The 24,099-nt window shown below is 38.9% G+C and overlaps 1 protein-coding gene across 1 annotated transcript; it reads left to right on the forward strand.

Annotated features, from left to right (window-relative positions):
- Positions 1 to 14,693: 14,693 nt before the first annotated feature.
- Positions 14,694 to 16,465, forward strand: LOC125999203 (RNA-binding protein 39-like). Its single transcript, XM_049767261.1, is given in 2 exon segments — positions 14,694 to 15,879; positions 15,882 to 16,465. Coding segments are annotated over 2 exon segments (1,581 nt in total). The 5' UTR covers positions 14,694 to 14,732; the 3' UTR covers positions 16,316 to 16,465.
- The last annotated feature ends 7,634 nt before the right edge of the window (positions 16,466 to 24,099 follow it).

Consider the following 24,099-nt stretch of genomic DNA (forward strand, 5'->3'; position numbering starts at 1 on the left):
GAAGGGATTAATGCTGAAGGAGGTCAAAGTTCCCAGGTTGATGCAGGCTGGGGGAGGTCCCAAAATGTCTGCCGGGCCTAGGGGTCCAGCAGTCAGCCTGATCCGCAACTCCGGCCCCCAAACACTCACCTCAGCCGAGGCAAGACGTCAGGGGATGCCAGGAGAAGTCCCCAAATGTCTCTTTTTCAAATTTCTTAAGCTGTGCCATTAAGTTATAATGTAGGCCTTTTCTTTTGTTGTGATGAATGCTTTTAAGCTATAAATTTTCCTCCTAATTGAGACTTTGCTTATCCCACATATTCAAATAATTCATGTCTTCATTTTTATTTGTTTCCAGGAAGCTATTGATTTTCCTTTGATTTCATCTCTGACTGTTTAATTTTCAGTTTTTAAAAGTATGTGTCCTTGTCTATAATTCACCTCTATTTTCAGTGCCTAATTATCTGAGAAGAATATAAAAACAATTTTTATGTTATTGATTTTGTGGAGGTATGTTTTGTGGCCCAGCATGTGGTTTATGTTGGAGAATGACCCATGTGTATTGGAGAAGATTGTTTATCCACTTTTCTGAGGATAAAGAGCTCTCTCTATATCTACTAAGCCACTTGCTTCTACTTATTCATTCAGAGCCAGTATAACTTTGTTACACTTTAGCCTTGCTGCTGTATTAATGGGTGACAAATTGGTGTTGAAGACTCGCTTTATTATTGTGTTGTTATTGATGTCTTTCTTCAAGTTTATCAGCAATTGTCTTAAGTATTTTGCTGTCCCTTCATTTGGTGTATATGTTTGAAGTGTAATTTCTTCTTGGTATACACAACCCTTAGTAAGAAATGCCCATCTATGCCTCTTTTAACGTTTTAAGACTAAAAAGACTTTTTTTTCTGATATTTGTATGGTAAACACAGCCTTTATATGGAAATTGTTTGCTTCTAGGAATGTTCTCCAACTTTTGATTTTAAATCTGTTTGCTCTGCCTATTTAAATGTGTTTCTTGCGAGCATTAAAAGGTTGGATTGAGTTTTCTGATTCATTTTACATTCTGTGTCTCTTAATTTGGGGCATTTTATCCAATGACATTGAGAGAGATGGATGTCATGGGATTTACTCTCATCTTTTTGTAGAAATTGATGGGTTTGTTGGCTCTGCTTTGTGTTAAAATAGACCATTCACCTCTTTTTAAGGTTGGTTTTGAGTCTGTAAAGTTTCTGAACTGTTGTTAATCTGTGAATCTGTGTAAAAGTCCTGCAAATCTGAATGTAAGTATGTCTCTGTAAAGTATTTTTGACAAAGCATTCATTTCCTTGCATTTTGTCACTAAAAAACCTCTGTCCTTGAGACTTGTGAGTTGCTTTTGATAAATATCTTGTAAATCTTAAGAAATATTTATTGTATGTAATTACCCCTTTTCATCTTGATATATTCAGTATTCTGTCCTTCTCTAAGTTTTTATTATTATTACTAGAATATGCCTTGGGGTACTTATTTTCTTTGGATCTCTTTTAGTTGGTGTTCTTCAGGCATCCATGATGTAGTTGGATGCATTCCTTAGCTCTGGGAACTTCTCAGCAATGATATCTTTGACTGTTGATTTTTCATGGAGGTTTTCTTTCTGGATCTATGTAACTCAAATTATTCTTATGTTGCTTCTCTTGAATTTATCCCAGAGTGTAATTGTTGTCTGTTAGCTTTCTTTTAGGCTATTTAAAAACCTCTTCTGTTCTATAAAGGTGTTATGTAGCTCATCTTCCAGGTCACTGATTCTGTTCTTAGCAGCTTTTACTCTACTGGTGAGGCTTTGCAGTGAGCTTTTCATTTCACCTACCAGGTTTTTCAGCCGAAGTATTTCAGTTTGAATTTTTCTCATTTATACTTTAATATCCTTTTGAGTATTACTCTTGGTTGGTTGGTTTGTTCTATGGATATTTTGAGTTTTTTGAACATCCTCCAAATTTCCTCTCTAAAGTCCTTCTCAGAGAGGCTATGTAGGTGGCCAGTACTTATTAGGTCTTTAGAGCTATCATCTTCATTCTCTAAGCATGATGCTATTCTTTGTTGGTTTCCCACTGTGTCTTTTGCAGTGTGATGTTTTTACAAATAGTGCTGGTGTACATTGACTAGCTGATAAGTTGGCTGCACCTTTGTTTTTGTCTTTGAAGGGGGGAAGCATTCACTTACACATCACTCCCAGTATTCCAGCTGTGGCAGTGGGAGCTAGTGCTCAACCTAGTTTTTGTCCTTTTGGGTCACCTCTGTATTCAATATTCTAAGACATATTTTCACTCTGTATCTAACTGTTGCATTTAGTCCATTGTCTTTGAGAGATATTATTCCCATGGAATTTTTTGTTTGTTTTTGGGTCACACCTGGCAGCACTCAGGGGTTATTCCTGGCTCTATGCTCAGAAATTGCTCCTGGCAGGCTCAGGGGATCATATGGGATGCCAGGATTTGAACCACCATTCTTCTGCATGTTACGCAAACATCTTACCTCCATGCTATCTCTCTGGCTCTCCCATGAAATTTTGTTCCATCATTTTACAAGTTGTTGTTTTTGTGTGAGTTGTCTTATATTAAAGTTTGTATTTTAAAGTTGCTTTTTAATCAATGATGTTCCTGAACTATCGACTATCCTTGAAGTTGTAGAATGTTCCTTCAAATATGAATGAAAGTCTAGCTGAGTATTTTTGATAACTTACTCATTACGTTATACATTTTTATTATATCCCACATTTATGCCTTATATTTCTTTTTTGTTTGTTTGTTTGTTTGGGCCACACCCAGTGATGCTCAGAGGTTACTCCTGCTATGCACTCAGATATAGTTCCTGGCTTGGAGGAACATATGGGACACTGGGGGATTGAACCATGGTCTGTCCTAGGCTACTGTAGGAAAGGTAGATGCCTTACCACTCCATGTCACCACTCTACCTTGCCTTTTATTTCTTTATGCTTTTTAATTATATATTTTCTTTGATAAATATGTTGTAAATATTAAAGAAGCTCTTTTGTGCATTATTTATTTCTTTGATTTGCTGCCTCTGAAGTATAGTATACTGATATACTCTCACTATCTATGTTTTTCATCATTCTGATTAGAATGTATCTTGGACAGAAAAAGCAGTATCAAGAAGAAAATTTATAGCTTTGAAAGTACATATCAGAAAGGAAAAAGGGGCCTACATAAATAGCTTAATGACAGTTTATAAAATCAGAAAATGATCAACAAAAGTATCCAAAAATTGGTAGGCAGAAGGAAATAACAAAGCTTATAGCAGAAATCAATAAAGTGGAAAAAGCAATTTGAAAGATTAATGAAAGCAAAAGTTGTTTTTTTTAAATAAACAAGATTAATAAACCACTAGCAAAAGTCACAAAGAAACAGAGAGAAACTTAATAAATCGGATTTGAAATGAAAAGGGTGAGATCACAATAGATACTACAGAGATTCAAAAGGTAATCAGGGGTAGGTAATTGAGAAACAGCTATGCCACAGAACATGAAAACCTGGAAGAAATGGATAAATTTTTATATTCTTATCTTCCTCAGGTAAACCAAGATGATCTAACATATCTATATAGACCCATCACAACCAAGGAAATTAAAAGAGCAATCAAAAGGCTTCCCCAAAACAAAAGGCCAGTCCCAAATGGATTCATTAATGAATTCTTTCAAATGTTTCTAGAGGACCTACCACCAATATTTTCAGGCTCTTTCATGAAATTAAAGAATCAGGAACACTCCCAAATAGTTTTTATGGGGCCAGAGTGGTAGGGGCACAGTGATAAGATGTTTGTCCTGCATGCGCTTGACCCAGGACAGACACTGGTTCGATCCCCGGCAATCCATATGGTTCCCCAATCAGAAGCAATTTCTGAGCACACGGCCAGAAGTAACCCCTGATCATTACCGGGTGTGGCTCCAAAAAGAACACAAATAGCTTTTATGAAGCTAAAATCACCCTGATACATCAGATTTGTAAGAAAAGAAATCTACAGATCAATATCTCTGATAAACACAGATGCAAAGATTTCAACACAATTCTGGCAAATAGGATCCAGCACCTAATCAATAAGATCATATATTATGACCAAGTAGGTTTCATCCCAGGAACGCAAGGAACACAAGGAACGCAAGGATGGTTGAATATACGTAAATCAACCAACATACTATACCATATCAACAAAAAGAAAAATAAAACCCATATGATCATAATAATAGATGCAGAGAAAGCATTATATAAGGTCCAACACTCATTCTTGATAAAAAAACTCTTATCAAGGGACTGGAATGGTGGCACAAAGCAGAAAGGTATCTGCCTTGCTTGCGCTACCTAGGATGGACTGTGGTTTGATCCCCCCAAGTCTCATATGGTCCCCCAAGCCAGGAGAGATTTCTAAGTGCATAGACAGTAGTAACCCCTGAGTGTCACCTGATGTTGCCCCAAAACAAACAAACAAACAAACACACCTCTTATCAAGATGAGAGTGGGAGGAACGTTTCTCAATATAGTCAAGGCTATCTACCACAAGCCAGTGGCAAATATTATTCTCAATGGAGATAAACTAAAGCCTTTCTTCTAAAATGTGATACAAGACTGCACTCTCTCACCACTCCAATTCAATATAGTGCTGGAAGCTCTTGCCATAGTGATTAAGCAAGAAAAAATTTCAAGGGCAACTAGATAGGAAAGAAGTCAAGCTCTCAGTGTCTGCAATGACATGTCACTATACTAAGAAAACCCTAAAGACTCTACCAAAAAGCTTCCAGAAAAAACAGATTCATATAGTAAATGGCAGGCTACAAAATTAACACACAAAAATCAATGGCCTTCTTATACAACAATGAATGATAGAAAAAAAATGGACATTAAAAAACAATTCCATTCACAGTAGTGTCATACAATCTCAAATATCTCAGAGTCAACTTAACTAAAGAGGTGAAGGACCGGTCCCCTGTGTGTGATGTCAGGCTGGGAAAATCCACGAAAATACGCCTGCCCAGTGGGGCCCAAATGAGAAAAACTGTGAGTGCTGCCTGTGTGTGTCTGTCTACTATCCTGTTGTGTGAACCTCTTGGGAGTGGGCCAAAAAGAGGCTCCAGAAAACTCGCTCACCCAGAGGCCAATTCCAGGGCGAGACTCCATAACATGAAAACCAGCTAGGCTTTGCAGAAGCCGGGACCCCTGTTTGTGACGTCAGGCTGGGAAAATCCATGAAACTATGCCTGCCCAGTGTGGCCCGACTGTGAAAAACTGTGAGTGCTGCCTGTGTGTGTCTATCTACTATCCTGTTGCGTGAACCTCTTGGGAGTGGGCCAAAAAGAGGCTCCGGACAACTCGCTCTCCCAGAGGCCAATTCCAGGGCAGGACTCCATAACATGAAAACCGGCTAGGCTTTGCAGAAGCTGGGTCCACTGTTTGTGACGTCAGGCTGGGAAAATCCACAAAACTACGCCTGCCCAGTTGGGCCCGATTGTGAAAAACTGTGAGTGCTGCCTGGGTGTGTCTGTCTACTATCCTGTTGCGTGACCCTCTTGGGAGTGGGGCGTAAAGAGGCACCAGCAGAGCACTTTGGCTCCTCTTCACTACATGGCCTTGCGCTCTTTCTAAGAAAAGACAACCATCGCAAGAAGAAGAAAAAATCACACCAAGAACTCTGCTGGATCACAGAAGCCCAGCATTTCTCCCTGGACTGTTTGTTGCGTGCTCGGGCCTAAGATTTGATCCTGTGCGAGGCTTCATCCACGGAGGACACCCCTCTCTTAGAGGCAAGTCGACCCATCCAGAAAAGGCGGAGTCAGAGGAGTGTGCTGCCGGCATCATATAGCCAATGAATACCACCACAACACGTAGAAAAACCCACAATACAAGTGTGACAATAGGGAAACAACGCAGGCCAGCATCAGACATAGAGAATGAAGATGACAATTCTGAGGACCAGATAATGACCAACCAACTAATCAACCTCTCAGATAAGGACTTTAGACTAGCAATATGGAAGACCCTCAACGAACTCAAAGAAACCATGGATCGACTTGAACAGAACACTAATGAGAACCAAGAAAATATGAAGCCAGAAATCACAAAACTCCAAACTGAAATAACATGTCAACTAACAGGCCTGAAAAATTCAGTAAACGAAGTGAATGACAAAATGGATAAGCTCTGGGACAGGGTATCAGAAGCTGAGAATAGACTTGATGCTGTGGAAGATGAGATAGATAACAATTCCATACAGCAGGAGAGATTGGAAAAAAATTAAAGCAAATGAACAGACAATGGAAAAATTAGTCAAAGAATGGGAACAGATGAAAATAGAAGTCTATGATAAGCTCAACAGAAACAACTTAAGAATCATTGGAGTCCCAGAGACCCAGGAAGAAAATTTCCAGGAAGAATCAACGATCAAGAACATCATTAAAGAGAAACTTCCAGAAGTAAAAAATATATGTGATCATATCCTGCATGCTCGAAGAGTACCAACCAAAAGAGTTCCCAGAAAAACCACCCCAAGACACGCAATGACAAATCCCACAGATAGAGACAGAATTCTGCAAAACAGCAAGATCAAAAGGGGAAATTATGTTCAAGCAAGCATCATTGAGATTTACTGCAGACCTGTCACCAAAAACACACAATGCCAGAAAGCAGTGATGGGATATTGTGACAAGACTGAAGGAAATGAATGCTTCACCTAGAATACTGTACCCAGCAAAACTCACTTTCCGGTTTGATGGAAGAATACATGGTTTCACAGACAAAAAACAGCTCTGAAATTTTACAGACTCAAAACCAGTCTTAAGAGAAAAACTGAAAGACCTAATTTAAGACAAGACTAACCAAGAGACACACCAAATTTCGATATAATGATGGCATTAAATCCCAGGACAATTCTTTCTCTCAATGTCAATGGACTAAATGCACCAAGTAAGAGACACAGAGTGGCTAAATGGATCAAAAAACTCAATCCAACCTTCTGCTGCCTACAAGAAACGCACCTGAATAGTCAGTAAAAACAAAGACTCAAAATAAAAGGCTGGAGAAAAATTATCCAAGCAAACAACACCCATAAAAAAGCTGGAATGGCCATAATAATATCAGATAATGCAAACTTTATACTCAGGAAGGTTGTAAGGGACAAAGATGGAAATTTTGTATTAATCAAGGGGTTTATAGAGGAGGAAGAAATAACTCTCCTAAACATATATGCACCGAATGAGGGGCCAACAAACTACTTAATACAACTGTTGACAAATCTGAAAAATAATATCAATAAAAACACAATAATTGTGGGGGACCTCAACACGGCTTTGTCAACACTGGATAGGTCAACCAGACTGAAACCCAACAAGAATATACTAGACCTGAGGAGAGAAATGTAAGAAAAGGGCCTAGTGTGTATATATATATATATATATATATATATATATATATATATATATATATATACACACACTAGGCCCTTTTCTTACATATATATATATATATATATATATATATATATATATATATATATATATATATATATATATAGAACACTCCATCCCCAGAAACCTGGATACACACTCTTCTCCAATGTACATGGGACATTCTCCAGAATAGACTACATGCTGGCACATAAAACATAACTCCATACTATCAAGAGAATAGAAATTTTTCCGACTACCTTCGCTGACCACAAGGCTTTGAAATTATTTGTGAATTCCAAAGGGACTCAGAAGAAAAACTTTAACACCTGGAAGTTAAACAGCCTCATACTCAATAACCAGTGGATCCGAGATGAAATCAAGGAGGAAATCAAAAGGTTCCTAGAAACAAATGAAAATAAAGACAGAAACTATCAGAACTTATGGGACACAGCAAAAGCAGTACTGAGAGGAAAATTTATAGCTTTGCAACCACACATCAGGACGGAAGAAGGAGCTTACCTGAGTAGCTTAATGACACAGCTAATGGAACTAGAAAGTGCTCAACAAAAGGACCCAAAAATAGGGAGACAGAAGGAAATAACAAAGCTGAGAGCAGAAATCAACGAAGTGGAATCCCAAAAAACAATCTGAAAGATAACCGAAAGCAGAATTTGGTTCTTTGAAAAAATAAACAAGATTGATAGACCACTGGCAAACCTAACAAAGAAAGAGAGAGAGAGAAACTTGATAACTCGTATTAAGAATAAAAAAGGAGAGATCACTACTGATATGACAGAGATTCAAAAGGTAATCAGAAACTACTTTGAGAAACTCCATGCCACTGAAAATGAGAACCTTGAAGAAATGGATAGATTCTTGGACTCTTATAACCTTCCACGGTTGAAGGAAGAGGATGTAGCATATCTAAACACCCCCATCACTATTGATGAAATTAAAACGGTTATCAAGTGTCTGCCCAAAAACAAAAGCCCAGGCCTAGATGGATTTACTAATGAATTTTTTCAAACTTACCAAGAGGAACTACTACCAATCCTGGCAAGACTCTTTCATGAAATTGAACAAACGGAAACACTTCCAAATAGCTTTTATAAAGCCAACATCAGCTTGATACCTAAACCAGACAGAGATGCTACGAAAAAAGAAAATTACAGACCAATATCGCTGATGAATGCAGATGCAAAGATCCTGAACAAAATCCTGGCAAATAGGATTCAATGCCTCATTAAGAAGATCATCCACTATGATCAAGTAGGTTTCATACCAGGAATGCAAGGATGGTTTAACATCTGTAAATCTATCAACATAATACACAACATCAACAACAAGAAAAATAAAAACCACATGATCATATCAATGGACGCAGAGAAAGCATTTGATAAGGTCCTACACCCATTCTTGATCAAAACTGTCAGCAAAATGGGAATGGAAGGAACCTTTCTCAATATAGTTAAGTCAATTTACCACAAGCCAGTGGCAAATGTTATCCTCAATGGAGAAAAACTGAAAGCCTTTCCTCTAAATTCTGGTACAAGACAAGGCTGTCCTCCCTCACCACTCCTATTCAACATAGCACTTGAAGTACTTGCTATAGCAATTAGCAAGATAAAGATATCAAGGGAATCCAGATAGGAAAGAAAGAAGTCAAGCTTTCACTGTTTGCAGATGACATGATACTCTACTTAGAAAACCCTAAATGGTGCCTGGTGAGATAGCACAGCGGCGTTTGCCTTGCAAGCAGCCGATCCAGGACCAAAGGTGGTTGGTTCAAATCCCAGTGTCCCATATGGTCCCCCGTGCTTCTCAGGTGCTATTTCTGAGCAGACAGCCAGGAGTCACCCCTGAGCACCACTTGGTGTGGCCCAAAATCCAAAAAAAAAAAAAAAAGAAAACCCTAAAGACTACATAAAAGCTTCTAGAAATAATAAAGTCATATAACAAGGGTGCAGGCTACAAAATCAACACACAAAAATCAATGGCCTTTCTATACACCAATAGTAATAAGGAAGAAATGGACATTAAGAAAACAACCCCAATCACAATAGTGCTACGCAAACTCAAATATCTTGGAATCAACTTGACTTAAAATGTGAAGGACCTATACAAAGAAAACTATAAAACTCTGCTCCAAGAAATAAGAGAGGACACGCGGAAATGGAAATGCATACCCTGCTCATGGATTGGCAGGATTAACATCATCAAAATGGCAGTACTCCCCAAGGCATTATACATATTTAATGCTATCCCTGTAAAGATACCCATGACATTCTTCAAAGAAGTGGATCAGGCACTTTTGAAATTCATTTGGAACAATAAACATCCTAGAATAGCTAAAGCAATCATTGCGAAAAAGAATATGGGAGAAATTACTTTCCCCAACTTTAAACTTTACTACAAAGCAATAGTTATCAAAACAGCATGGTATTAAAATAAGGACAGGCACTCAGATCAGTGGAATAGGCTTGAATACTCAGAAAATGTTCCCCAGACATATAGTCACCTAATTTTTGATAAAGGAGCAGGAAATCCTAAATTGAGCAGGGAAAGCCTCTTCAACAAGTGGTGTTGGCAGAACTAGATAGCCACTTGTAAAAAGTTGAACTTAGATCCCCAGCTAACATCATGTACGAAAGTAAAATCCAAATGGTTTAAAAACCTCAATATCAGCCCCAAAACCATAAGATATATAGAACAGCACATAGGCAAAACACTCCAGGACATTGAGACTACAGGCATCTTCAAAGAGGAAACTGCACTTTCCAAGCAAGTGAAAGCAGAGATTAACAGATGGGAATATATTAGGCTGAGAAGCTTCTGCACCTCAAAGGAAATAGTGCCCAGGATACCAGAGCCACTCACTGAGTGGGAGAAACTATTCACCCAATTCCCATCGAATAAGAGGCTAATCTCCAAAATATACAAGGCACTGACAGAACTTTAAAAGAAAAAAAAATCTAATCCCATCAAAAAATGGGGAGAAGAAATGAACAGACACTTTGACAAAGAAGAAATACAAATAGCCAAAACACACATGAAAAAAAGCTCCACATCACTAATCATCAGGGAGATGCAAATCAAAACAACAATGAGATACCACCTCACACCACAGAGAATGGCACACATCACAAAGAATGTGAATAAACAGTGTTGGCGGGGATGTGGAGAGAAAGGAACTCTTATCCACTGCTGGTGGGAATGCCGTCTAGTTCAACCTTTATGGAAAGCGATATGGAGATTCCTCCAAAAACTAGAAATCAAGCTCCCGTACAACCCAGCTATACCACTCCTAGGAATATACCCTAGGAACACAAAAATACAATACAAAAACCCCTTCCTTACACCTTATTCATTGCAGCCCTATTTACCATAGCAAGACTCTGGAAACAACCAAGATGCCCTTCAACAGACGAATGGCTAAAGAAACTGTAGTAGATATACACATGAATGAAATAAGTCAGAGAGAGAGAGAGAGAGAGAGACAGAGAGAGAGTGAGAGAGAGAGAGAGAAATGTAGAATGGTCTCACGCATCTTTGGGTTTTAAGAAAAATGAAAGACATTCTTGCAATAATAAATTTCAGACACAAAAGTGAAAAGAGCTGGAATTTCCAGCTCACATCAGGAAGCTCAGCACAAAGAGTGATGAGTTTAGTTATAGAAATAGCTACATTTTGAACTGTCCTAATAATGAGAATGTATGAACAAAATGGAGAGCCTGTTTAGAGTACAGGCGGGGATCGGGTGGGGAGGAGGGAGACTTGGGACATTGGTGATGGGAATGTTGCACTGGTGATGGGTGGTGTTCTTTATATGACTGAAACCCAAACACAATCATGTATGTAATCAAGGTGTTTGAATAGAAAAAAGTATATTCATGACACTCTTTTTTTATGAGAAATTCTTTTTTTATTAATACGACATTCTTCAAGGAAGTATATCATACACTCCTGAAATTAATTTGAAACAAAAAATCCACAAATATCGAGAGCAATCCTTGATAAAAAGATTGAAATGACTGAATGGCATCACTTTCCCGACTTTAAATTGTATTACACAGCGATTTTCATTAAAACAGCATGATGTTGGAATAAAGACAGACCCTCAGATAAATGGAATAAACTTGAGTATTCAAAGATTGTTACCCTAACATACAATCAATTAATCTTTGACATAGGGGCAAGAAATGCAAAATAGAGTAAGAAAAGCCTCTTCAACAAGTGTTGTTGGGACAACTGTTCAGCTACTTGCAAAAAAGAGAACTCAGATCGCCATCTAACACCAGGTACAACATTCAAATCCAAATATATTAAAGATCTTGCTATCAGACCTGAAGTGATACGGTATATTGAAAAACACGTAGGTAAAACACTCCATAACATTGAGACTAAAGGTATCTTTAAGGAGAAAACAGCACTCTCCAAACAAGTGTAAACAGAGATAAACAGTTGGGACTAAATTAAGCTGAGTAGCTTCTGCACCTCAAAGAAAATAGTGACTGGGATAGAAAACCCACCCACAGTAAGGGAGAAACTATTCACCCAAAACCCATCAGGCAAATGGCTAATATCTAAGGTATACAAGATACTGATATAACTTAAAAAGTATATCTAACCTCAGCAATAATTGTGGAGAAGAAATGAACAGATACTTTCTCAAAGAAGAAATACAAATGGCCAATAGGCACATAAAAAATGTTCCACATCACTAATCATCAGGGAGATGCAAATCAAAACAACAATGAGATACCATCTCACAGCACAAAGACTGGCACACATCGCAAAAACAAGAACAATCTGTGCTGGCAGGGATGTAGAGAGAAAGGAACTCCCATTCACTTCTGGTGGGAATTCCATCTAGTTCAACCTTTATTGAAAATAATATGGAAATTCCTCAAAAAAAAAAAAAACCCTGGAAATTGAGCTCTAATATGATCCAGCTGTACCACTCCTGAGGATATACCCTAGGAACACAAATATCCAATACAAAAACTCCTTCCTCACACATCTGTTCATTACAGTGCTGTTTACAATAACCAGATTCTGGAAACAACCAAGATGCCCTTCAACCGATGAATGGTTTAAAAAAAAAACTCTGCTAAATATCCACTATGGAATATTTTGCAGCCATCAGAAAATATGATGTCATGAAATTTTCCTATACATGGATGTATATGGAATTTATTATGCTGAGTGAAATAAGTCAGAGGGTGAGAGAGAAATGCAGAAGATTTTTACTCACCTCTGTGTTTTAAGAAAAATCAAAAACATTATTGTAATAATGCCCAGTGATGAGCACTGGAAGGACTGGCTCATGATATTAAGCTCATCACAAAGAGTGGTGAGTGCAGTTAGAGAAATAACCATTACAAGTATCATGACAATGTTAATTCATGAGAGAAGTAAAATTCCTGTCTCGAATCCAGGCAGGGAATGGGGGAGGAGGGAGATGGGGCACATTGGTGGTGGGAATGTTGCACTGGTGAAGGGGAGTGTTCTTTTTATGATTGAAACCCAACAACAATCATGCTTGTAATCACAGTGTTTAAATAGAGATATTATTAAGAAATAAAAAAATATGTGTCTTGGAGTGATTTATTTTAGCTCTTTTAGTTAGTTCTTTCAGGCATCCAAGATATGGTATATTTACTCACGAGTTCTGGGAATTTCTCATCAATGATATATTTGCTTGTTGATTTTTTATAGGCAGTGACTTTCTGGCCATCAGGGATGTCTATGATTCTTATGTTGTTCCTCTTAAATTTATCCTAAAGTTCTCTTGTCACCTCTTCCTTTATTCTAAGATTCTCTTCCATCTTTAGTTGTCTTCTACTATCTATCTGAGGCCATTCTGCACTTTGTGGTCAGCCATCTCTACCCGGTATATGCTCACTGGTAAGGTTACAGAGACTGGTTGATCTTCTGGGCTTAGTCTATTCTGCCACATTATCTGAGACCTGTCATGACTGTCCTTATGTCTAAAGCAAAGCGAGGGTTACAGAAGCAAGCAGCAGTTAGTTACAAACTTACATTCCCTTTTAGCTTTTAACATGAGGTCTGGTCTGGTTTCAGGAGGGTTACAGAAGCAAGCAGCAGTTAGTTACAAACTTACATTCCCTTTTAGCTTTTAACATGAGGTCTGGTCTGGTTTCTTTTATCAGAGAGGAGGAACTGAGAGTTGCTGAATGAATGTTATCAGCAAATCAAGAACATTTTTTTCTCAATGTGAATTGAAGGTAAATGTTCTAGCAGAGTATCAATATCATCGGTGAATAAACTAAGAGTCCTTGTATATCAAACATTATTCTGTTTTCTGAAGTAGTATGAGAACCAATAGTTTTAAATGTCAGTTATGACTATGTGGACACCCCCTAGACTCCCTTTAAAATGACTTGCAAACTATTGTCAGGGTTGTTGCCTGACAAGGGCCGACCCCAGCATGAAATAAACTTTTCCCTTCTGTGTTTGCAGATTGTTTACCTCCTCTGTTCTTTGTGGGACAGAGCACAGAATAAGAACTAACACAAATTGAAGAAGAAATAGATAACTTTAGACTAATGATAATAAAGAAACAAGTCAAATGTATGTGACACAGAAAAGGGAAACTCAGAGTGATACAAGCCTAGATAAAGAATGAAGAAAAAAATAAAAGCACAACCTAAATATCTAAAAAAAGGGGGGGGGGAGCCAAAAACACGTAGAAGTAAAGAAATAATAAAAACCAGAGTGAAATCAATGATATAGAAACCAAGAAAACAGGTCTTCCCTGGCGCCTCTCGGAATGGGGGGATGGGAAGAGATGTGGCGCAATCGTTGCGCGAGATTGGGTCCCGGTCGCCGCCTCCTCCTCCTCCTCCCCCCCATCCCGGGCTGGGGCTCTCACGAGACTCGGGCGGCGCCGGGCTGGCACTAAAGGCGGCTTCTCGCGAGAGCCCGTGCCGAGCGCTGCGAGCGGCCCCGTGCGTCCGTACGTGTGTCTGCGCGTCTGTGTGTGTCTGGTCTCGCCGAGCGTGAGTCCGGGGAAGCTGCGGCCGCCATTTCAGAAGAGCTTGCCGACGCCGAGGCAGGGGTGGACCCGGAGCCGCCGCCGCCGCCGTCCTGCGCCTCCCCGCGCGGCCTCTCCTAGTCCCATTGTGTTTTTTAGATTCGCTCGGGCCTCTGACGCCCTCGGAGCCCGACGTCGGGCCGGGCGGACGGTCGGTACCGCGGCCCGGGCCTAGCGAGCGGCGCCACAGAGCGGCCGCACCCCACCCCCTGCCCGACACGACGAGCACCCGGCGCCCCGGCAGCCTGCGCAGGCGTTTGGCGGAAAATGGCAGACGACATCGACATCGAAGCCATGCTCGAGGCTCCTTACAAGAAGGATGAGAACAAGTTGAGCAGTGCTAACGGCCATGAAGAACGAAGCAAAAAGAGGAAAAAAAGCAAGAGCAGAAGTCGTAGTCATGAACGAAGAAGAAGCAAAAGTAAGGAACGAAAGCAAAGTCGAGATAGAGAACGGAAAACGAGTAAAAGTCGTGAAAGGAAGAGAAGTAGAAGCAAAGAAAGAAGACGGAGTCGTTCAAGAAGTCGAGATCGCAGATTCAGAGGCCGCTACAGAAGTCCTTACTCCAGACCAAAATTTAACAGTGCCATCCGAGGAAAGATTGGGTTGCCTCATAGCATCAAATTAAGCAGAAGACGTTCAAGAAGCAAAAGTTCATTCAGGAAAGACAAGAGTCCTGTGAGAGAACCAATCGATAATCTAACTCCTGAGGAAAGAGATGCAAGGACAGTTTTCTGTATGCAGCTGGCAGCAAGAATTCGACCACGGGACTTGGAAGAGTTTTTTTCTACAGTAGGAAAGGTTCGAGATGTGAGGATGATTTCTGACCGAAATTCAAGACGTTCCAAAGGAATTGCTTATGTGGAATTTGTTGATGTTAGCTCTGTGCCTCTAGCAATAGGATTAACTGGCCAACGTGTTTTAGGAGTGCCAATCATTGTACAGGCATCCCAGGCCGAAAAAAACAGAGCTGCAGCAATGGCAAATAATCTACAAAAGGGAAGTGCTGGGCCTATGAGGCTTTATGTGGGCTCCTTACATTTTAACATAACAGAGGACATGCTTCGGGGAATCTTTGAGCCTTTTGGAAGGATTGAAAGTATCCAACTCATGATGGATAGTGAAACTGGTCGATCTAAGGGTTATGGATTTATTACGTTTTCTGATTCAGAATGTGCCAAGAAGGCTTTGGAACAGCTTAATGGATTTGAATTAGCAGGAAGGCCAATGAAGGTTGGTCATGTTACTGAGAGAACTGATGCTTCTAGTGCTAGCTCATTTTTGGACAGTGATGAACTGGAAAGGACTGGAATTGACTTGGGAACAACCGGTCGCCTCCAGTTAATGGCAAGACTTGCAGAGGGTACAGGTTTGCAGATTCCACCAGCAGCACAACAAGCTCTACAAATGAGTGGCTCTTTGGTGCTGTGGCAGAATTCTCTTTTGTTATAGATTTGCAAACAAGACTTTCTCAACAGACGGAAGCTTCAGCTTTAACTGCAGCTGCTTCTGTTCAACCACTTGCAACACAGTGCTTCCAACTCTCTAATATGTTTAACCCTCAAACAGAAGAAGTCGGATGGGATACAGAGATTAAAGATGATGTGATTGAAGAATGTAATAAACACGGAGGAGTTATTCATATTTATGTTGATAAAAATTCAGCTCTGGGCAACGTGTATGTGAAATGCCCGTCCATTGCTGCGGCCATTGCTGCAGTTAATGCATTGCATGGCAGGTGGTTTGCTGGTAAAATGATAACAGCAGCATATGTACCTCTTCCAACTTATCACAACCTCTTCCCTGATTCTATGACAGCAACACAACTACTGGTTCCAAGTAGACGATGAAGGAAGATAAAAGTCCCTTATGTATATAGCTTTTTTCTTTGAGAATTCATCTTGAGTTATCTTTTATTTAGATAAAAAAATAAAGAGGCAAGGGTCTACTGTCATTTGTATACAATTCCTGTTACCTGGAAAATAAAATTGTAAACAGGAGTAAGTGTGCTCGTTCTCCCTATCTAGCAGATTCCACTGTATACAAAGCTGTCTATTGTTCTGCCTTTTATTGTACATGTAGAAAATTACATAAAGGATATATAGGAATAGCCCTAGGGTATCAAATGTGCTCAATGTAAAAAAGGCAGTCAGGGATATAATGTTTTTAACATTTCAGAAGCCTAACTTTTTACACCAGAGTTACATTTCACTAATGTTAATTTTTGGCAAATAGTTTGGCAAAGGTTTCTGGAATGCACATTTAGTGTATAGAAATTCTAGACAGCTAAAGGGCTGTTGGGTTAACATCTCATCTTGCTTTAGATCAATTGGCAAGAAAAGGAGATTTCAAAATTATATTTCTTGATGGTATCTTTTCAATTAATGTTCTCTGTAAGTTTCTTTGTAAATATACGTTCTGGTGTGTCTGAGAATCCAAACAAAATGATCCCTGCATTTCCTCAAGATGTTTAGAGATTCTGAAAATGCAAGCAATCTGAACAAGAAATTGGAAATGCGGAAATAGGTTTTGTCTGGTTGCATATATAATCTTTGCTCTTTTTAAGCTCTGTGAGCTCTGAAATATATTTTTGGGTTACTTCAGTGTGTTTGACAAGACAGCTTGATATTTCTATCAAACAAATGACTTTCATATTGCAACAATCTTTGTAAGAACCACTCAAATAAAATTCTCTTTAAAAGCCCAAAAAAAGAAAAAAAAAAAAGAAACCAAGAAAACATGGCATAGAATCAAGAAAACCAAAAGATGATTTTTGAAAGAATAAACAAGAAATAAAAATTATTTAAAAGGAAAAAACCGAAATGCCTAAATGTATTAGATCAGAAATGTAGGGGAAAATTTACAACAGACACCCCCAAAATCCAGGACACCATGAGAGCTTACTATTTATAACTGTATTCTGTTTAAGTAGAGACCTAGAAAAAATGGACAGTTTTGGAAACATATAATCTACCAGTACTGAATAAGTAGCCTCCAGAGGCTAATTAGCAGTAAGACAATTAAAACAGTAATTAATCATCTTCCTGAGAATAAAAGTCCAGGCTGAGATGGGTTTATTTGGGTAAGTTTTTTTAAAATTATCTTTATATAAACACCATGATTACAAATATAATTGTAGTTGTATGATTACAGTCATGTAAAAAACACCCCCCTTCACCAGTGCAGGATTCCCACCACCAATTTCCCAGATCTACCTATTCTCCACCCCACCCACACCTGTACTCCAGACAGGCTTTCTTTTTCCCTCATTCATTCACATTGTTATGATAGTTTTCAGTGTAGTTATTTCTCTAACTGCACTTATCACTCTATGTGGTGAGCTTCATGTCATTAGCTGCACCTACATAGGAAGATGGGGGGAAGTAAGGGTTGGGACTGAGGCAGTAAAATATTAGAAATGAGCTTTGTAGGGCAGTATCAAGGTCACAACATAATATGGATATTATGGATATATAGAATATATGCACACAATACTATCAATATGAAAACAAGGAGAAAAAATTTCCAATGACTGTCCCAACATAAACCAGTGCTAGAGCAGCCCGCCCTCCTCCCAGAGTGCATTCCCATTAGTGTAGGGAGAGCTAGGGGGAAAGACTGTTGACTCCTATAGAGTCCACCTAGATTGGTGCTCAGGGAAAGACTGAAGTCCAGGGGAGATAAACCCTATACCTGGCAAGAGCTGGTCTCCAGAATCAAGGAGAAAACTGGAAGCCAAATGTCTGCCCGCCCTCCTCCCCATGCACCTCCCCCCTGGAGTACGGAGGGAGGGGGAAGCCTGAGGACCACTAAGAGTCTACCTGAACCCACTTCTGGCCATCTGAGCTGGCATCCAGGGAAGGCCTGGAGTCAGAGGAAAAAGACAAGGGTAGCTGGGGGCCTGCCAAGCTTCCCAGCACTCTCAAGGCTATGGAGAAAGGCTCTGGTATGGGGCCTCCCCAAACCCTATACCTGGCAAGAGCTGGTCTCCAGAATCAAAGAGGAAACCAGAAGCCAGATGTCTGCCCGCCCTCCTCCCCATGCACCTCCCCCCTGAAGTACGGAGGGAGGGGAAAGCCTGAGGACCACTAAGAGTCTACCTGAACCCACTTCTGGCCATTTGAGCTGGCACCCAGGGAAGGCCTGAAGTCAGGGGAAAAATACAAGGACGGCTGCGGGCCTGCCAAGCTTCCCAGCACTCCCCAGGCTAGGGAGAAAGTCTCTGGTATGGGGCCTCCCCAAACCCTATACCTGGCAAGAGCTGGTCTCCAGAATCAAAGAGGAAACCAGAAGCCAGATGTCTGCCCGTCCTCCTCCCCATGCACCTCCCCCCTGGAGTACGGAGGGAGGGGGGAAGCCTGAGGACCACTAAGAGTCCACCTGAACCCACTTCTGGCCATCTGAGCTGGCACCCAGGGAAGGCCTGAAGTCAGGGGAAAAAGACATGGACGGCTGGGGGCCTGCCAAGCCTCCCAGCACTCCCCAGGCTAGGGAGAAAGTCTTTGTATGGGGCCTTCCCAAACCCTATACCTGGCAAGAGCTGGTCTCCAGAATCAAAGAAGAAACAGGAAGCCAGATGTCTGCCTGCCTTCCTCTAGTTTTTATAAAATATTCAGAGAAGCATTATTGCCATTGATCCTTAAACTGTTCCAAAATATTACGAAAACCCTTTATAATATCTTCTATGAATCTGACATTATTCTGATTCTTAAAATTTACAGAGATACTACCAATAAAGAAAATGGCAGACCATTCTCACTGATAAATTTTGATGGAAAAATTCTCAACAAAATCTTAGCAAACTGAATCCAACAGCACAGCAAAAATTATACATAATGATTTTGGGTTCCACACCATAATCCCATCTTGTAAATGAGGTTTGGGTAGGGGTCACTGCAGGAAATAAACAGGCCAAGCTTCAGAGAGTGAAACACACATGGTTGGGGGAGATTTTAACCTCATGAAGAGAGAGAGAGATAGAAAGAGATAGAGCTGCTTCCAGAATTCCAGTATTTTTATTAAACACAAAGAACATGGGGGCGTAAGGACAAAAGGTCTATCTTGAGCCATTTCCCCCAGGTAGGCTTTTGATATGTATAACAAGAGGGTAAGTAAGGGAAATATTTGTTTTGGGTGAAAAGCTAACAACTAGAAAGACACTAGGGAACATGTTTGTTGTGGGGGAAATCAAGTTGTAAACAAAAAATGATTAAGTGAGTTTCATTTCAAGATGCAAGGATAATTCAATATATGCAAAGAAAACAACAACATAATCCCATCAGTAAATATATATGTATATATATAATCATATGATCATATCAATCACTGAAGAGAAGACATTTGACAAGATCCAATACCCCTTAATTTTGAAAACGCAGAAAAATAGGCATGGAAGGAATCTTCCTCAAGATAGTAACAGTTAACTATAATAAGGCAATAGCCAATGCTATTATCAATGATAAAAACTGAAAGAATTCCCACTGAGGCCAGGAACAAGGCAAGAATGTTCATGGTCTCCACTTTTATTCAACATTGTATTAGAAGTCCCAGCAAAGGAAAGTAAGAGAAGTAAATCAAAGGGATACACTTTGGAAAAGAGCAATTTATACTAACTCTACTTGGTGTTTGGCACTATATACCCCTGAAGTTTCTTGTTTTTAGTATGGTTTAAGGATACCCCATGCCTTCTGTGGGAGTAAACAAACTCTATTTACAGATGACATGATAATAAACTTTAAATACTCTGAAGAGTCTACAAAAAAGCCAATAGAAAGAGTAAACAAATACAGCAAAATCAGTTCACAAAATTGGTTGCACTCCTTTATACAAATAATGACTCAGAGGAGAAGAGATTAAAGAGTATATCCCATTTAAAATAGTGTCAAAATTATCAAGTACCTAGAAATAAACTTATAAAAGAAGTGAGAGACTTCACAAAACATCAAAATACTTAGCACTTAAGAAAAGGTTGAAGAAGACTAAAGGAAATGAAAAATATTCCATTATCATGGAAAGAATCCAATTTTATCAAAATTTATCTTACCTAAATTATTATATAGATTCAACTCCTATCCAAATTCAGACAGTATTATACAAGGACTTAGAAAAGTTCATGATAACATTTGTGTGGAACCACAGAAGACATGGGGTAGCCTTAAACTTACTGAAAAAGAAGAAACTGTGGAGTGAGGAGGTGCTTCTCATTATCTAAGTTGAAGCTGTAGTATAAAGCCACAGTTATCAAAACACTGAAGTATTGAAACAAAGATAGATTTCAGACCAATGTGTCAGAATAGGATATCTAGTGCCAAACTCCAAGTATATGGCTAATTTTTTTCAAAGGAGCTAGTAACATGAAATAGAATAAAAACAACCTCTTAATCAAATGGTGTGGGGACAATTAGATAAGTAAGCATGTGTAAGAAATTATAGATATATATCTCAAACCTTATATAATGTCAATTAAAAGTTGGTCAAAGACCTTGAAATCAGACCTGAATCAGTGAAGTACATTGAAGAAAAACACATAGGCAGAACACTCCAAGAACTATACCTCAATAGATTTTTCAATGATAGGATGCCAATTGCAAGGCAATCTAAAAACTTAATAGAATGGATTTCATTGAATATATGAGAAGAATCAATGTTATAAAAATGACCATGTTACCCAAACTTTTATATAGACTCAATGCATTCCTTATACAAAATCAGACAACATTCTTCAAGGATTTAGAACAACAATAATGTTTGTGTGATGTTGAATAGTAGGTTGTGCATTCAACAATCACCATGAGGGAAGAGGGAATACCATGCCCCCTCTCTGAGTAGGACAAAGACGCTTGTCTGGTAGCAATTCCTCACAATAAATAATCCACACAGTTAGGAAGGTTTAGCAGTCAAGAAACTCACACTCTTAAGTTGTTCACCCACAAGCCTGTTGCTCCACCAAGTGGAACCATGGGTCTAGATGTCAGCTCACAGCTCAGGCCTCCTAAGTAGCCTTTATTGATATCAAAACAAAGCCCTTATTTTTGGGGAGGGTGAAACAGATGAAAAGGCAACGGGGAAACAAAACCAAAGTAAACCAATTGAGATACATATGAGGACTAATTCAAAGGCCTCTATCTAAAGTGTGGAACCATAAAAGACCCAGGCTAGCCAAAACCTTAAACCCCCCCCCAAGAAACTGGGTGACATATCATTACCCAAGTTAAGGCTGTATGACTACTTCAAATACAATGAATAGAATCAAAATTGAATAGTACTACATCAAAATAAAAAAAATTGTGTATGGTAAAAGAAACATGGGCTAAAACTGACATTTAACTGAGTGGAGTAAATATTTTCACTCAAAACATCAGATAAAGGTTGAATCAAAGTCAGAAAAATATGTAAGGCACACAAACATAGAGAAACATATGGATGGTTACATGATAGTAGTGGGAGATTTCAACATGCCCCTCTTGTAATGGGGTAAATCCAATAGGCAGAATATTAGCAAATATATAAGAACCCTAAATGAGGTTAAAACCAGAATATCTAGTATTAATGGATCTATGTAGGGCTGTTCATCTTAAAAATAGCTGAATATACATTCTTCTCAAGTACACATGGAACATTCTCTAGGATAGATCACATTTTAGGACACAAGTCTAACTTACAAAAATTCACATACATAAGAATTATATCAAGTAACTTATTAACTGCAATGTCACAGATTAATTGTTAAAAGATGTGGAGGGCCAGTGTGATAACATAGTGGTCGGGCATTTGCTTTGCACATGGCTGACCCTGGACAGACCTGGGTTAGATCCCCAGCAGCCCATATGGTCCCATGAGCTTGCCAGGAGTGATTTCTGAGCACAGAGTTCTCAGAGTAAGTTCTGAGAACTTCCAGGAGTGGCCCAAAAAGCAAAAAAAAATGTGGAGAAAATCTAACCCCTGTAGAGTAAACAACATGCTGCTAAACAATAGCTCGATCAAAGTGGAAACCAAGGAAGAAATAAAAAGATTACTTGAAAAAATGATAATGAAGAAACAAATTGCCAAAATCTATGGGACACAGCAAAAGCAGTCTTTAGGGGGAAAGTCATAGCAATAGAGACCTACATAAGAAGAGAAGAAAAAGACAAAATCAACAACCTGTAACATTCTAAACTTAAAATGGGCCCGTTATACTAAAAGAATGAGGGTCAAAGGGTGGTGGTATCGGATGCACTCTGGGAACATTGGTTGACACAGAGGTGGGATTGGCCCTGATTTGTTTTATGTCTAAAACCCAACTATGAAAGACTTTATAAATCAAAATGATTTTAATAAAATAAAATTAAGTTAAATTAAAAAAATAAAAAGACAAAATTATAAAGAGTTAATAACAATGAAATCTTGAGACCCGCATTTTAAGAACCACGCTTAAAAAGATTCTGGTATTCTGGCAAGCTTGAAGACAGGTATTGGAGGCATGGGATGGACTTTGAGAACATTAGTTGAGGGAGGTTGACACTGTTGGTGGAATTGGTTCTGAAGCATTGTATGTCTGAAACTCAACCATGAATAACTTTGTAACAATGGTTTAAATAAAAATTTTAAATGTACCCATTATGATGTCCGGCTTGGATAGAGGGTGTTGGCATGAAATGGACTCTGGGAACATTGGTGGAGGTAGGTTGACACTGGTAATAAAATTACCACTTCTGCCACTGTTTTATTTATTAAGAATAGTTGGCTTCTTAGGGCCAGAGTGATAGCACAGTGGTAGTGTTTGATCCCCAGTATCCTTTATGATCTCTTGAGCCTGCCAGACTGTAAATAATTAATGGGCAAAGTTAAGTTTTCTAATACAGTTAAGTTTACTAACACAAATATTGGAAGCTTTTGGAGACATTTTTTTATAAAGGATATAACTTTAGTATTGACCTTCAAAGTCTCCCAGCTGCTCTGTATCAGAAAACTGAACTTAGTCCATTCAGTCTTCACATATAGATTCAGTTCTCAGAGGAAATATGGTTATTTTTTGTTATTGAATAAACAACAGCAGTTACAAAGCTGTTAATATTTGAACTTTAGTCATATAATGTTCCAACACCCATCTTTCACCATCAGTTCCCACCAGAAATGACTCTTGTTTCTCTCCTCCCCATCTCAGCTTGGTGCTACTTAAAATTATTTTAATTTTAATTTTAGTTTTTATTATGGTTTAGGTAACATGTTATTAATAGTGTAATCATATTATTGCACCCATCACTATTAATGTGTGTATATCTACTTTGAGTTTACCACACCAGTATCTCATTACCAAGACTATTAGAAAAATATTCTATCAGGGCTCTCTGCTGTCAGTACTTTACCATCAGTCTATCTTCCATGAGAGTGCATATCACAGGACACTTTTTAGAGCTCAATTATATTAGTTCTTCATTCCTAGTTTTAATTTTTTAACCTCCACTGTCAGCACCAGGTAACCCACTAAGCTGATATTTATAGGTTGATCAAAATGTTTCTTTTTTTTTGTTGGTGTTTTAGTTTTTCTTTGTCTATAATATAATTAAGTGTACCTGTATAGTTAAGATGCTGTACACAAAGCTACCCATAGTCTTTTGTTCCAGACCCAGTCTTTTTTTTTTAGCAAATAATC

Source organism: Suncus etruscus, chromosome X (genome assembly GCF_024139225.1).
Source record: "Suncus etruscus isolate mSunEtr1 chromosome X, mSunEtr1.pri.cur, whole genome shotgun sequence".
Taxonomy (NCBI): domain Eukaryota; kingdom Metazoa; phylum Chordata; class Mammalia; order Eulipotyphla; family Soricidae; genus Suncus; species Suncus etruscus.